Raw genomic sequence first — 12,688 nt, forward strand, 5'->3', positions numbered from 1 at the left:
CGCGCGGAGCGAGGCCGCCCCCTGCCGGGGACCCCTCTGCCCGGCCAGGCCGGGTCCGACAGCCGGATGTGCGGGGCTCTCCAGTCGCCCCGGCCCGCGCGCCTCAGCTGCCGCAGGGAGGGCGCTTAGCTTCCGACCACCCTGTGCGATCTTAGGCAGAGGGCTCTCGGGACCCGGCCCCGGCCCGACCCCTGCCCCTGAGAGGAGGGGCCTCCCCGACACCCCGGTTTTCTGGAACGGACACGCCTCTGACAGCTCAGCGCGTTCTTAGGGGAGTGGCCCCGGGGCTCGGACTTGGGGCCGTGTTGAGTAGGGGCCTCCGGGACCTCCGACCCCCACCGGGCCTCGAGGGCAGGAGTCCCCGCTGTGTGTAAAATGCGCCGACCGCCGACCCAGGGACCGTCCGTGGCTGGGAGGTCTGATCCCGAGTGGCTGCAGACAGAGCCGCGGACAGAGCTCCGCTCCCGGAGCGCTCTGTGAAGTGGGCGTGCGGCGGCTGGGGGCCCTGGGAGCCTCCGGGTTGCCCTCAACGCGCAGGATGTCAGGAAGCGTGGTCTCCGTGGGTAGAGTCTCCGCGGGGTCCCGCCGGCCCCGCCCCTCCAGGCCGCGCCCCGAGGAGGTGCTGACACAGGTCCCGCCCCCAGCAGGGCACTTCCGCCGCAGCGGAATTCCGGGTGCGCCGCGCGGCTGCTGCCTGGCCTGCCCTGTTGTTGGTGGGGAGGCCCCATGAGTGCGGCGCCCCTGGTGGGCTACGGCAGCAGCGGCTCTGAGGATGAGGCCGACACCGGGGCTGGAGGCCGCCCTCGGTGAGGAGCGAAAAAGCCTTTCGTGGGAGAGTGCGGGTTCGCGTGAGACCCCGACGAGGACCAGAGTGTCTGGGGGAGGATGGGAGGATGCGGGGCTGCTCCGCAGGGTAGGAGAAGGGGCGCCGGGTGCCCATCCTCCCTGGCTAGGCCGGGTTTAAGAGACAGGAAACACGGATTCTGGTCCAGCCTCTGCCGATGGTCGACGATCTCCTGGCACGCATCACTACCCCTCTAGTTCTGTTTTTTCATTTAACACAGTTGCAGTAGTAATAGCTAAAGCGTTGAAGAGTTTTTTTCATTCGCTCAATAAATAGTCATCGAGCACCCATTCTGCACCAGGTTCGGGACTGGGGACTCCGCAGGGAACAAAACCATGGAAGTCCCTTACTTCGCGGAGCCTGGTCTCTGTGAGTGCCAGGCCGCATGCTTGCTGAGTGCTTTCCAAGCATTATCTCAGTTGATCTCACAATAGTTCTATCAGGTGGAAGTACCTGAAGAGGAAAGAGGCCCACAAAGGGCACACGACTGGCCCACGACCACAGAGCTAGAAAGTGCTATTCCAGCTCAGTTAGTTATCTCTGTCCAGTTAGGGAAGGTGACCTCTGAACCACACATTGCTGCCTGCTCAGTTGTTTCTGGTGAGGACCATGCACCCTGCTAAGGTCTGCCTCTCAGAGTCCCTGGGAGACCCCAATGAGACAATCCTGGGGAAAGAGCATTGTGGTTATCTAGAAGCTGCTAATAGCAGCTGGTGGGAAATAGATGCAAAGTCACCCTGTACAAGGGGTTACAACTTTTGTTGTATTTACAGAGGTGGCGAATGCTCAGAGGATATATGTGCTTGTTTTCTTTTACTCTCTTGCAGTGGCCAGAGCCCCGTTCCCAGCCAGAGGTTGCCAGTACCGGACAGTGTGCTGCACATGTTCCCAGGCACCGAGGAGACGCCTGAAGATGACAGTGCAAAACATGGGGGCCGCGTGCGCACCTTTCCCCACGAACGGGGCAACTGGGCCACCCATGTCTACACACCGTGTGAGTACTGTGTGAAAGGCAAGTGGTGAGGCTGATAGGTGCCTCCTGATGGGAGGAAGCTGATTCCAACCAGGAGGAAGAAGCCAGAAGCCCGTGACATGGGTGGTGGGAAAGAGATCAACTCAGCAGAGAGAGAATGAAGTTCAAGAACTGTGAAATTTTTCTGTCCATTAGTTTCTGTTTTCAAATCATTGCCTGAAATATTTTTTATTAACCCTGGGTATAATGTTCTCCCTGCTCATGAGCAGGTGACCAAGGGAGGGGATAGGTCAGAGTGTCAAGGCCAGCCTAGAGTGCTGCTGCAGCTGGCACTTCTTGATTTCTAAGAGGGCCTTAGGTTTGCTGGGTTCAAGTCCCACCCCAGCCCTAAGAAGTGAGTGGCAGGCAGAAAGTAGAAAATGCCCAAGCTTCAGAGTCAGACCTTACTTCACTACCCACTACCCTGTGTGCTGTTTAGTAAGTTACTGGACTTCTCAGACCCTCAGTTTCCTGATCTCTAAAATGGGGATAATAGTAATACCTGTCTCCTAGGACTTTTGTGAAGATTGAATCTGATCATCTGTGCAAGTTCTTATCACAATACACAGACGAAATGGTGACTCTTACTATTTTGTGTTAGGTCAAGTAAATTCTTGGAACCTCCATTTCCCCATCCATAGATGGGAATGATTCTCTATACTACCCACTCACCAGGACATTTGGGCAAGTTGAGTAACATGCTGGGTGTGAACAGACTATTAACCGCACAGCTCTAGTCACATGCCTGGTAAAAAATAAGTATGTGAACATATGCTGGTGGTCATTGTAGTGTTCTATGTATTTGTGAAAAATTGGGAGCATGCTAAATGTCTTATCAGGAGATTCTAAATATGTAATAGGAGACCTATTAAAGATATGCACTATTTCTCATTATGGATTACTGTGAAGCTGTAATCATGAGCTTGATCTCTATACTGAGAGGAAGGATGTGTAACATATAGTGTTATATGAAGAAACCAGTGGAAGAACAGTTTGAATGGTATACGCTTGTCTTTTTTAACAAATCAAATATATACATTAGTATATGCATTGACAAAAGACTGGGGACATAGGCAACCAAATTTTACAGTGTTTATCTCTAGGGTAGTAGCTTCAAAATGGGGTGTGTGTGCCCTGGGGGAGAGGTCAAAACGATCCATTAAGGGTGGGAAGAGAGTTATTAGGACGTTTTTAGGTATATTTTCATCTTTAAATTCTGTTCTTGAGAGTGTGCATTTTCTAACACATAATTTTATAGAGTAGCACATGTTCATAATTTATAAATAAATACAAGTTCATTGTAGGTATGTGTGCAAACTTGTTTTATTAATGGCCTATGTGATCACAGTAGTTTGGAGACCATTGCTGTAGGTGATGGGATTTCAGGGGCCCCTGCTTTCTCCTTTGCATATGTCTTTATTACTTGAATTCTTTACAATGAGCATATGTGTGTTACGCTGTTCGCTCTCCCCCTCCAGATGAAGCCAGGGAGGACTTCCTGGACCTGCTTGACGCATTGCTGCTCCATGCCCAGACATATGTCCCCCGGCTGGTGAGGATGGAGGCCTTTCACCTTAGCCTGTCCCAGAACGTGGTTCTGCGTCATCACTGGATCCTCCCCTTCGTGCAGGCTCTGAAAGACCGCATGGCGTCCTGCCAGAGGTGAGTCCCGAGTGATCCCCTTTGCCTCTCATCTCACTCCCCTCCAGGTCCTCTTCCTGTCCTGAGCTATTGTGGGCATGTGGGTCTGAGTGTATTATTCCAGCAAGCAGGCCAAACCTAACGGTTAGAACACCGAACGTGAGGTACCCGCTGTACACCTCATCCTGTGTGACCTGGGGCATGCCATGTAAGCTCTGGAAGCCTTCCAAGTCCTTATCTGTGTACAGGTCATGGGAGTGGTGGTGGCTGCCTCAAACGGGACTTGGCGAAGGATCTGAACCGGACCCCACTTTTGGTTTCGTCTGCCAGCCTAGGGCTTTTTTTTCCTCAACTATTTTGTACTTCTTCCTAATTGGCATGCCTTTCCTCCTCGGCTTGGCCAGACCAAAGCCCTGCTCCTTCACTGAGACTCCCAGAATCCCCAAGTCCTGGGGATCATCCGGTCCTGTGGCTGTTTACACCCTAGAGCTCATTTTACTCATCCTCGTACCCAATCTTTCCCGTGTCCATCTCCTCCTTTGGAGCCCAAGTTCCTATAGGCCCAGGAATGCAGCTTATCTTTGAATTACCCCACATCTTTTTTCCAGTTGCTTTGCTCACGATAGGCATCAAATGGATATTTATTGAATGACTCAGCAGGTGAGAGGGAGCCCAGAAGCCGTCCTCTATAGATAGATCCTCTGACATTGGTTCTAGAAGCCAAAAGAAGCCACCTAGGCACAAATCCCTCAGCTCAGCCACACAGGGAAAATTCTTCGACTAGATCAGAATTGTCTTTTTTTAAACTGCAAGGAACAAATTGGCCCTTAAATGATCTATTATCACCTACTTGGTGAACTTGACTTTCACAATTCCCGTGAGTAAAGTTGAGGTAGTCTCACATTATTTAATGGAATGAACTGCTATTAATAAAGTAAAAGTTTTGCTAGCATCCAGATGAAACTGTATTACTTAGACTGGGCGATTATTTAAAGTCTTGTCCAGCTCTAATATTTTAGGGCTAAGTTTACCACCTATAAAATAGGGTGACAATACTAAGTATGAAATGAGTTAACTATATTTTCAAAGTCCTGTTTTTTAACATAAATTTTTTTCCTGATTTTTTTTCTTATTATTGTTCCTGAAATGTGGTCTTTTCTTTTTCTAAATTTTAGATTCTGCTTTACTGCCAACCGGGTAAAGATTTATACCAATCAAGAGAAAACAAAGTGAGTCTCCGCCTTCTGCCCCCAGTCATTTCCAGAAGATTCTCTGGAGTAAAGATTGAGGGGGTGCTTTGCTTTTGGCCTTGTCTGTTGCAGTTTTTCGTTTGTTTGTGTTTTACAAAAGCAGCTGTTCCCAAATCTGAACCTTTCATTAAGTGAAATAACTAGGGGGCATGCAGGAAGGAGCAGAGGTAGAGAAAAACATCTTGGTGTAGTGAAAAAAACCTGAGACTGAAAGAAAACCTGGGTTCCTGCCCAGCTCTGTCCACAATTTAATGTTTAGCTCATATCTTCACCTCCGTGACTTTCCGTTTCCAGGCTGTCATATGCCTGCCCTTGATACATTCATCATTGGCCCTTGTGAGGTTCAAATAAGCCAGACAAGTTTCGAAAAGTATTAAAGTGTTAGATGAATATAAGAAGAAATTACTATTATCAGGGCTTCAAAGCAAGCTTCCCTGTCTGATCCACTCACCGAGCTGCTTTCTCTGAGTACCTCTGAAAGGAGGGCTCGTTCATTCACTCACTCTATACACAGATTTATTCAGCACCTACAGATTCAGCAATGAAAAGCTCAGCACAGTCTGTGCTCTTAGGGATCTCATATTCTGCAGGGGAGACAGATAATAAAGTAAATGAGATTGTTCATAACTACTGTGTGATGTAACAGTCAGGAGCAGATAGCCAAGGAGGGTACCAGGCAAGTGGCCAGAGAGGTGGCATTTGCTGGGGACCCTGGGAAGAGCTGCTGTAGGAACCTTCAAGCAGAGGACACAGCAAACAAGGTGACTCTGGGGCAGGAAAGAGTCCAATTGGTGATTTTGAGGAGACTGAGGAGCAGGTGGAGGGGCGATAGGCGGTAAGTTCAGCAGGGTTAATTCATGCGGGGCCTTCAAAGTCAAGATAGGCAGTTTGGATATTTAGTGTCATGGAAGCCATTGGAGGGATGTGAACAGAAGAGAGACATGATCCAATTTATGTTTGTAAATGTCAGTGTGACTAGACCATATCTGTCTGTTGGTACTGAGCGGTGAAGAGGTGTAAGGGAGCAAGGGTAGACACAGAAAGCAGAGAGGAGGCAGGTGTCACCATCCAAGTGAAGGACCAGTGGTGGCCTGGATTAGGGTGATGGCAGTGGAAAAGCCAAGAACTGGACACATTCCTAATATACTAGAGGTAGACCCAACTGGAATTAACTAGGGGTTGGAACTGTGCAAAGTAAGGGGATTCTTAGGTTTGGGGTTTGAATAACTGGGTAAATAATGGCCCCATTTTCTATGATAGAAAGCACTGGTGGGGTGAAAATCAAAAGTTCTGCTTTGTGCCTCTTAGATTTGACTGCCTGTTAGACCCCCAGGAGATGGCACATACTCAATTATATTGCACAGGAGAGGTGCCAGCTGGAGACAGAAATTTGGGACCCATAAGCCTGTGTGATATTTAAAGCAGGCTGGGTGAAATCTGCCTGTTAGAGGATGCAGCTACCGTGTTTCCCCGAAAATAAGCTCTAATGCCGCTTTTGGAGCAAAAATTAATATAAGACTCGGTCTTCTATAACATCACCTCACCTCACAACACAACATAACACAACACACCGGTTCTTATATTAATTTTTGCTCCAAAAAAGACGCATTAGAGCTGATGGTCTGGCTAGGTCATATTTTTGGGGAAACACGGTAAGAGGGCTGAGGACTGAGCTCTGCAACCCTTGGCCACGTAGAGGTCGGAAAGAAAAGAGGGCAGTGGAGGAGACTGGACAAGGAGGTGAGGTGCGCTCAAACTGTGCAGTGTGTGGTTTGAGAGAGAGAGAAAAGGGTCTCGGAGGGCTTTTAAAGATGAGAGAGAACATGAGTGCTGATGGGAGGGGAGCTGGTGCCAGAGAGCCACGTCCTCCAGAAAGGGTCCAGGGGTGATGCTGGAGAGCACAGGTGCAGAAGCTCTGGGGCTTGTAGACTTAGCAGTGGCAGATGAAGGCGTTCCTGCAAGGGTTATTAGACCGTGGAGAGGGAAGGGAGATGTGTGGTTACAACGGGGGAAGGAAGGTTTCCAGCCAGAGGAGGGGGGGGATGAACGAGGCAGTTGAGAGATCAGGAAAGTGGAGAGATCAGGAAAGTGAACCGACCAGGAGACGGGGGGTAAGAAAGCACCCATGGTACAGACCGCTCGGCTTCCTGGCTGTCGCATCCTCTGTCCCACTGCGGATGGTTTATGTTCTCAGGTGTTACATCTCACACCCATGTCGTCTCCACTTCTGCCTCCCTCCAGGACCTTTGTTGGGCTCGAGGTCACCTCAGGGCACACCCAGTTCCTGGACCTGGTTTCAGAAGTGGACAGAGTCATGGAGGAATTTGACCTCACGACTTTCTACCAGGTAATGAACGGGGCCTTTTCTTCTCCACTGGCCCATCTCTCACTGGAGTAAAACAAGCCTTCAAGTAGCCCTTGTTAGAGGCACACTGAAGAGCCCTCCAGAACCTTCCCATATCAAGTGTCCGGAATGCCAGCCTTCAGAGGACACACAGCCCTGGAGAGCTGCGGGTCTGAGATATGGTCAGATGCAGCCCACCCGAGGTCCAACATTTCTTAGAATCTTAGAATTCTTTTTTTTGGATCCTAAATATATACATGATGTATATCTTCTACTCCGTATTGTAGTCACGTTTATTTTTATTTTTTTAAAAAAGTAGTTCTAGGGCCGGCCCGGTGGCGCAGGCGGTTAGAGCTCCGTGCTCCTAACTCCGAAGGCTGCCGGTTCGATTCCCACATGGGCCAGTGGGCTCAAAAAAAAAAAAAAGTAGTTCTCCCCAGTATTTTTTAGTAAAATTGACACTCCAGGAAGACTGTAACGTGACATACCTTCCTGCACTTTTACCCCATGCCCTCCAGGGGTTCTCGACTCCAAGTTGAATGCTACGGCTTTAAAGGGCCATTTGTTTTGCTCGATAAATTCTTTTTAAACCATTCTGGCATATGTAAGTCTGAATTTGAACAATTATTATTTCTTCATAATTTTAGACATTTTAGGTTTTGTTTCTTTCATCTTAAAAAGCATGTCGTGTGTTGAGATGTTTTAGGTCAGAAAATAGACTGGAAGCCTGGACTGTCTTCCACATGCCAGATTTAACGACTTGCTTTGTTATGTATAAGAAAGCCTCTGTGAACAGGACTAGCTTAGCATGGGCTGCCATAACAAAATACCATAGACTGGGCGGCTTCATGAAATTTATTTTCTCACGATTCTGGAGCCAAGATCAAGGTGTCAACATGGCCAGTTTTTGGTGGGGACTCTCTTCCTGACTTGCAGACAGCCATCTTCTTGCTGTGTCCTCACGGGGCTGACAGAAGAAAACAAGCTCTCTTTATACAGGCACGAATCCCACCTTGAGAGCCCCACCCTCATGACTCATCTAAACGTAATTATCTCACAAAGGCCCCACCTCCAAATCCCATCATATTGGAGGTTAAAGCTTCGACTAGTGAATTGGAGTGGAAGGGGTGGACAGTTCAGAGCAAGTTCAATTCACAGCAAGGACCAAATCAGGGCTCCTTTGTCCCTCTGTGGAGGATGCTTGCCATCAGCACTGAGGGTGTGGTCTCCCAGGGAGCCGGCCAGGGATCCAGCAGGGTTGCCAGGACAGCTCTGTCACAAACCCGCTGTGAGGTCTGGGCCTGCCCCAGCACCTGGGTGACCACCTGCCTCCCCGCCACCCCTCTGCAGGACCCTTCCTTCCACATCAGCCTGGCCTGGTGTGTGGGTGATGCGCGTCTCCAGCTGGAAGGGCAGTGCCTGAGGGAACTCCAGGTGAGTTCTGGTGCGGGAGCAGAGGGTGCCGAACTCCAGAAGCAATGGGAGTTCCCATTGGGTGTTGGGGAGCGGACGGGAGCTGAGTGGCCCTGGGGGTTGGGCATGCCAACCTGAATTCCTGGGAAATCACTGACATGGTAGGAGACCCCACTACCTTACCTGGCTCCTCAAAGTGCCACCCTGGACCAGCAGCAGCAGCGTCACCTGGGAGCTTATTAGCACTACAGACCCTTAGGCTCCAGCCCAGACCTAAGAACTCAGAATCGCATGGTAACAAGCTCTCTAGGGATTTGTGTACACAATCAAATGTGAGCAGCGCTGCCCTGGAACACTGATCTGAGAGGACACTGCAGGCCTGCCCAGAGGTCAAAGGCGTGGGTGCCCACAGGGGTCTGGCAGGTGTTAGAAATGAGTGAAACGTGCCAGGTATAAGGAACATCCTACCCTCCTAGTCTTTCTCGTATTTTGATAAGTAAGTGAAATATTTCACTTTCCCGTCAGCCCTTAGAGGAGCTGACACTCTGCCTCCGGTCGGGGAGGCAGTGGGGAGTGTTGCTGTGCAGGAATGTGGGCCTCATGTTGCTACCACTCCTGTTTTTCCAGAAAAGCCAGAAATCCAGATTTTTGTGTATAATCTCCCTATTTTCAAATGTTGGCAACTAATTTGTATTTTTTAAAAAAACATTTTGCAAGCCAAACAACACATGTGCACGCTAGGTAGCTACATCGCATGGGCCATCATCACGTGGCTACCTCTGCTCTTGGCTTGATGGTGCTGGATGTGGCAGAGAACTCTGGTGTGGGGCTCCACCAGAGCCAGATCTCAGTCCTGGCTTTATTGGATTCTGTAATCGAGGGCTGTGAGCATCCATTTGCTCCTCTGCAAAACTGGGATGATAGGACCGACCTTGCACTATTGCAGAGCTGATTAGACAAGATTACTAGGTGCAGACGACCCTGGAGCCTGCGTGGCCCTCGGTCTCCCCTCAGCGGTGCCTAATCTCTGAAGGATTTCAGTAGGCCGGATTTGTTTGCAGTGCCCTCTGAGTCCCTGATTCCCCTAAAGTGACTGTCCTCTCCCGGCTCCTGGTTTAAGGAAATTGTGGATGAGTTTGAAGACTCCGAGATACTGCTACGCGTGCACGCCGAGCAGGTCCGCTGCAAGTCTGGGAACAAGTTCTTCTCGATACCTTTGAAGTGACACCAGAGGCCCTCCTTCTCCCAGGCCCTGCTGCAGGCGGGGCAGAGACGGAGGAGCCTGCTCAAGTGGTGGGGATACTCCCAGCCTGCCACTGGGAGGCCCAGCTGGAGGTACAGCCCCTCCTGGTGGTCCCAGGGACTGCTTCTCTCCTGGCCCTTTTGGGTTGCAGGTCCCCTACTGCTGTGGTGTGGTCATTCCCAGAAATCACCAGTAGAGGGCAACCTGGGCTTCCTGGTTCTCCATCTGAGGTGGTTATGCAAAAAAAAAAAAGAAGAAAAAAAAAATGGGGTCACCGGGTGAGCCCACCCATACTCAGCCACAGTTCCCACTGTAGTCCCTCCAACAAATGGCCTCTCCTCACACACCCCCACTCCCCCTTCAGCTGTTTGTGTTGTGATGCCATTGGCCTCAGACCAGCATTTTTTTAAAACCATTGTGCCCTGGCTCATCAAGCCAGGACAGAGGATGAAGCTTCAGTGGGTCTGTCACCCTCCCGCCTTAAAGCGCGCCACTTTTATTTATTCATTTTTTGTCTTATCCCTTCCTATGCCAGCAGGGGACATTTCAGGCCCCAGGTACAGGGTGCTAATTGGAGGTTCAGCATGAGTTTTCTCCATTCCTTCCGACCACTCGCCCCCAGCCAGGTGCCTGGGGAGACTTGAGCAGATGTTACATTTTGGCCTTGCTGGTGGCTTTAAGCCAGGCCTCCAACGTTCTGTGACCTCTGGCTCCCATCAGCTTTCCCAACGAGGCAGAGCGGCGCCTTCCCCCGGTCAGAGTTCACTTTCTACGCCCTCCCAAGTACCTGCCGTGGCCTGTGGGTCTTCTGAGGAGATGTGAGGAAGGGCCAGGCATTGCACAGGATTTTTATTCTTTAAGCCCTCACCAGAGCGAAGGACCAGTCCTTTGCACTTGCCATCTGGATTTCTGGTGATGGATGAAGAGACATTTTTGTTATCATTTTAAATTATGTTCAACAAATGAAAATTGCAGTTTTTATTTTGGATTTTGTTTTGGGCTGCTTCTGTTCAACTAGGTGAAAAGATGACTTCTCTACACCACCTTCTCCAGCGTGCTTCACAGTTTGGGGGCCGGGGGATCCTGGGGAGACGGTAATGATGGGGTGGGGTCACCTGGCCTGCCAGGCCTGCACACCAACAGTCGCACAGACCACATCTAGCCCAAGATTTGGCAGCTAGCAGGGGGTCGCCACCCCCATTCCTCATCAGTGGAAGACCTGATACTATGAATACTTTTCAAAGCCCTTACTAGGACCTTATCAGCTACTCCTCCCAATCACCCCCCTGAAAAGTAAGCTGGGTAGGAATGATTATTCCACCCATATAGAAGAACAGGTTAAATGACTTGCCTGAGGTCATGTGAGAATCCAGAGGCAAGGCCCTACCTCTGCCTAACTTCAGTCCTGCCCACAGGCTCCTGGTCAGCCCTGCTCTCCCCCTCTCCACCCCAAGCCTGAGGGAAAGGTGTGGGGAATGGGGGCCTGTCATCCTAGCTCCCCACTCTGCCTCCTGCACCTCTGTGCTTCCTGAGGCAAACTCCCAATCACTGCACTGAAGGACCCAGGAAGTCATATTCTGTGCCTTGTTCCCCAACCCCACTGCATGGATCTGCTGATTCAATTCTGACTGGTCAGTCAGTTCCTCTGGCTTTTGAGGTCACCTGGAGAAAAGAAGCCAGGCTTCCTTCCTGGCATGCAAGGAACACAGCAAACCAGCTGTGCAGCCAGCACTTAATGACACCTGCTCTGTGCCAGCCCCTGACCTGGGCAGCGGGTGAATCAGTCTCATCTGGCCCTCTGGATGCTCCACATGGGTGGGGGCGGGCAGGGTGTGCAGAGGAAAAGCTCTGTCCCCAACTTTGCACTTCTTGCCACCCAATTTCCTGCAGTTTCCGATTTTAGGATGGAAGCCAGCGTCCAACAAGGGAGGTCCTTTGGGCACAGACCACCAGACTTTTCTCATCAGAGACACCCAGCCTCCATCCTGGGCGCTCGCTGCTCCTGGGAGGGGGCTGGGTGTGATGTAACACCACCACCACCATCCTGGGAGGACGGACCCACGGGTCCCGTGGGGGAGGATGTGGCTCGGATGGAATTAGCGTGTGGCAACTTGGAGAAATAGGGCCAAGATCAATAGCTGGCTCCTCCATGGAGCATGAAAGGTGGTGATAGAGGAAGGAAGTAGGAGATTCACTGGGGGGGGGGGGGGTGCGGCAGGCTGGGCCGGAGGAGGCGGGCAGCAGGGGCTTGGCACGTGCCCAGACGTTGAGTGTGCTGCTGGAGAACAGGCCCCGCTGACAGTGCAGGAGCAGCTGGGGCTCTTCCATAAGAGGAGATGTGCTTGGAGACAGAGGCACGACCAGAGCAGCCCGGGTCCACCCCAGGCAGGCTGGCACGGAGTAAAGACATGCTCTTGGTGGGGATTGTATCACACTGGGAGAGCGCAAAATCAACACATCTGGCCTCGTGTCCTTGGATGTTCCCTGCGGGGCAGGGAAATGATCGTCCTGGTCATCCCTCGGCCTATTTGGCCCATTTCCACCTGGCACTCCTGGCTCTCCACACGCCTCTCCAGACCACCCCAGCTTTGTTTCCAAGGAAGAGGGAAATTACCTCGGCTTGTTTGTTTATTCCTTGTCTTGGTACCAGGAGCCTGAGAGGCCAGGGGTGGGGGTGGGGGCCCTGGGCCTGGTCCCAATCCACTGGGCCTTTCCTTTACTAAACAAGGGACCTTGGGCCACTACCTGAGCCAGAACCTTCCTTTTCCAAATGAGGAGACAAACCCAAAGAGGGGACATCACTTGCTCAAGATTGCCACTCAATTCGTGCTGGGGCAGGAACCCTGTGGCCTGGCTTCTAATCCAGAGCTGTTTAAACAACCCCTCATACCACATCAGGGTCTCAGAAGGAAACTGCTGTGAAATGACGTGTCTGGACGTT

At 51.1% G+C, this 12,688-nt stretch overlaps 2 protein-coding genes across 3 annotated transcripts in view; one reads left to right on the forward strand and one right to left on the reverse strand.

Moving 5' to 3' along the window:
- Positions 1-665: 665 nt before the first annotated feature.
- Positions 666-10,735, forward strand: USB1 (U6 snRNA biogenesis phosphodiesterase 1). Of its 2 annotated transcripts, XM_081031334.1 has the most exons (7): positions 666-806; positions 1,672-1,838; positions 3,335-3,518; positions 4,673-4,726; positions 6,989-7,094; positions 8,442-8,525; positions 9,625-10,735. In XM_081031334.1, the coding sequence occupies exons 1-7, from the start codon at positions 727-729 to the stop codon at positions 9,727-9,729; spliced, it is 780 nt and encodes a 259-aa protein (XP_080887460.1). In that variant the 5' UTR covers positions 666-726; the 3' UTR covers positions 9,730-10,735. The 2 variants fall into 2 exon arrangements, with proteins under 2 accessions (XP_080887460.1, XP_080887459.1); XM_081031333.1 differs by lacking the exon at positions 9,625-10,735 and having other exon boundaries at positions 712-806; positions 8,442-8,759.
- The window catches only part of CFAP20 (cilia and flagella associated protein 20), a gene marked incomplete at its 3' end in the record, with an annotated part of 76,096 nt that continues 73,198 nt past the window's right edge, over positions 9,791-12,688 (reverse strand). Inside the window, exons 3-4 of the mRNA XM_081031336.1 lie at positions 10,535-10,656; positions 9,791-9,972 (exon numbers count right to left, since the gene is read on the reverse strand). Of these exons, the coding sequence (XP_080887462.1) occupies positions 9,791-9,972; positions 10,535-10,656 (304 nt within the window). The remainder of the gene's footprint in view (positions 9,973-10,534; positions 10,657-12,688) is intronic.

This window comes from Rhinolophus hipposideros, assembly GCF_964194185.1.
Source record: "Rhinolophus hipposideros genome assembly, chromosome: 21".
Classification (NCBI taxonomy): domain Eukaryota; kingdom Metazoa; phylum Chordata; class Mammalia; order Chiroptera; family Rhinolophidae; genus Rhinolophus; species Rhinolophus hipposideros.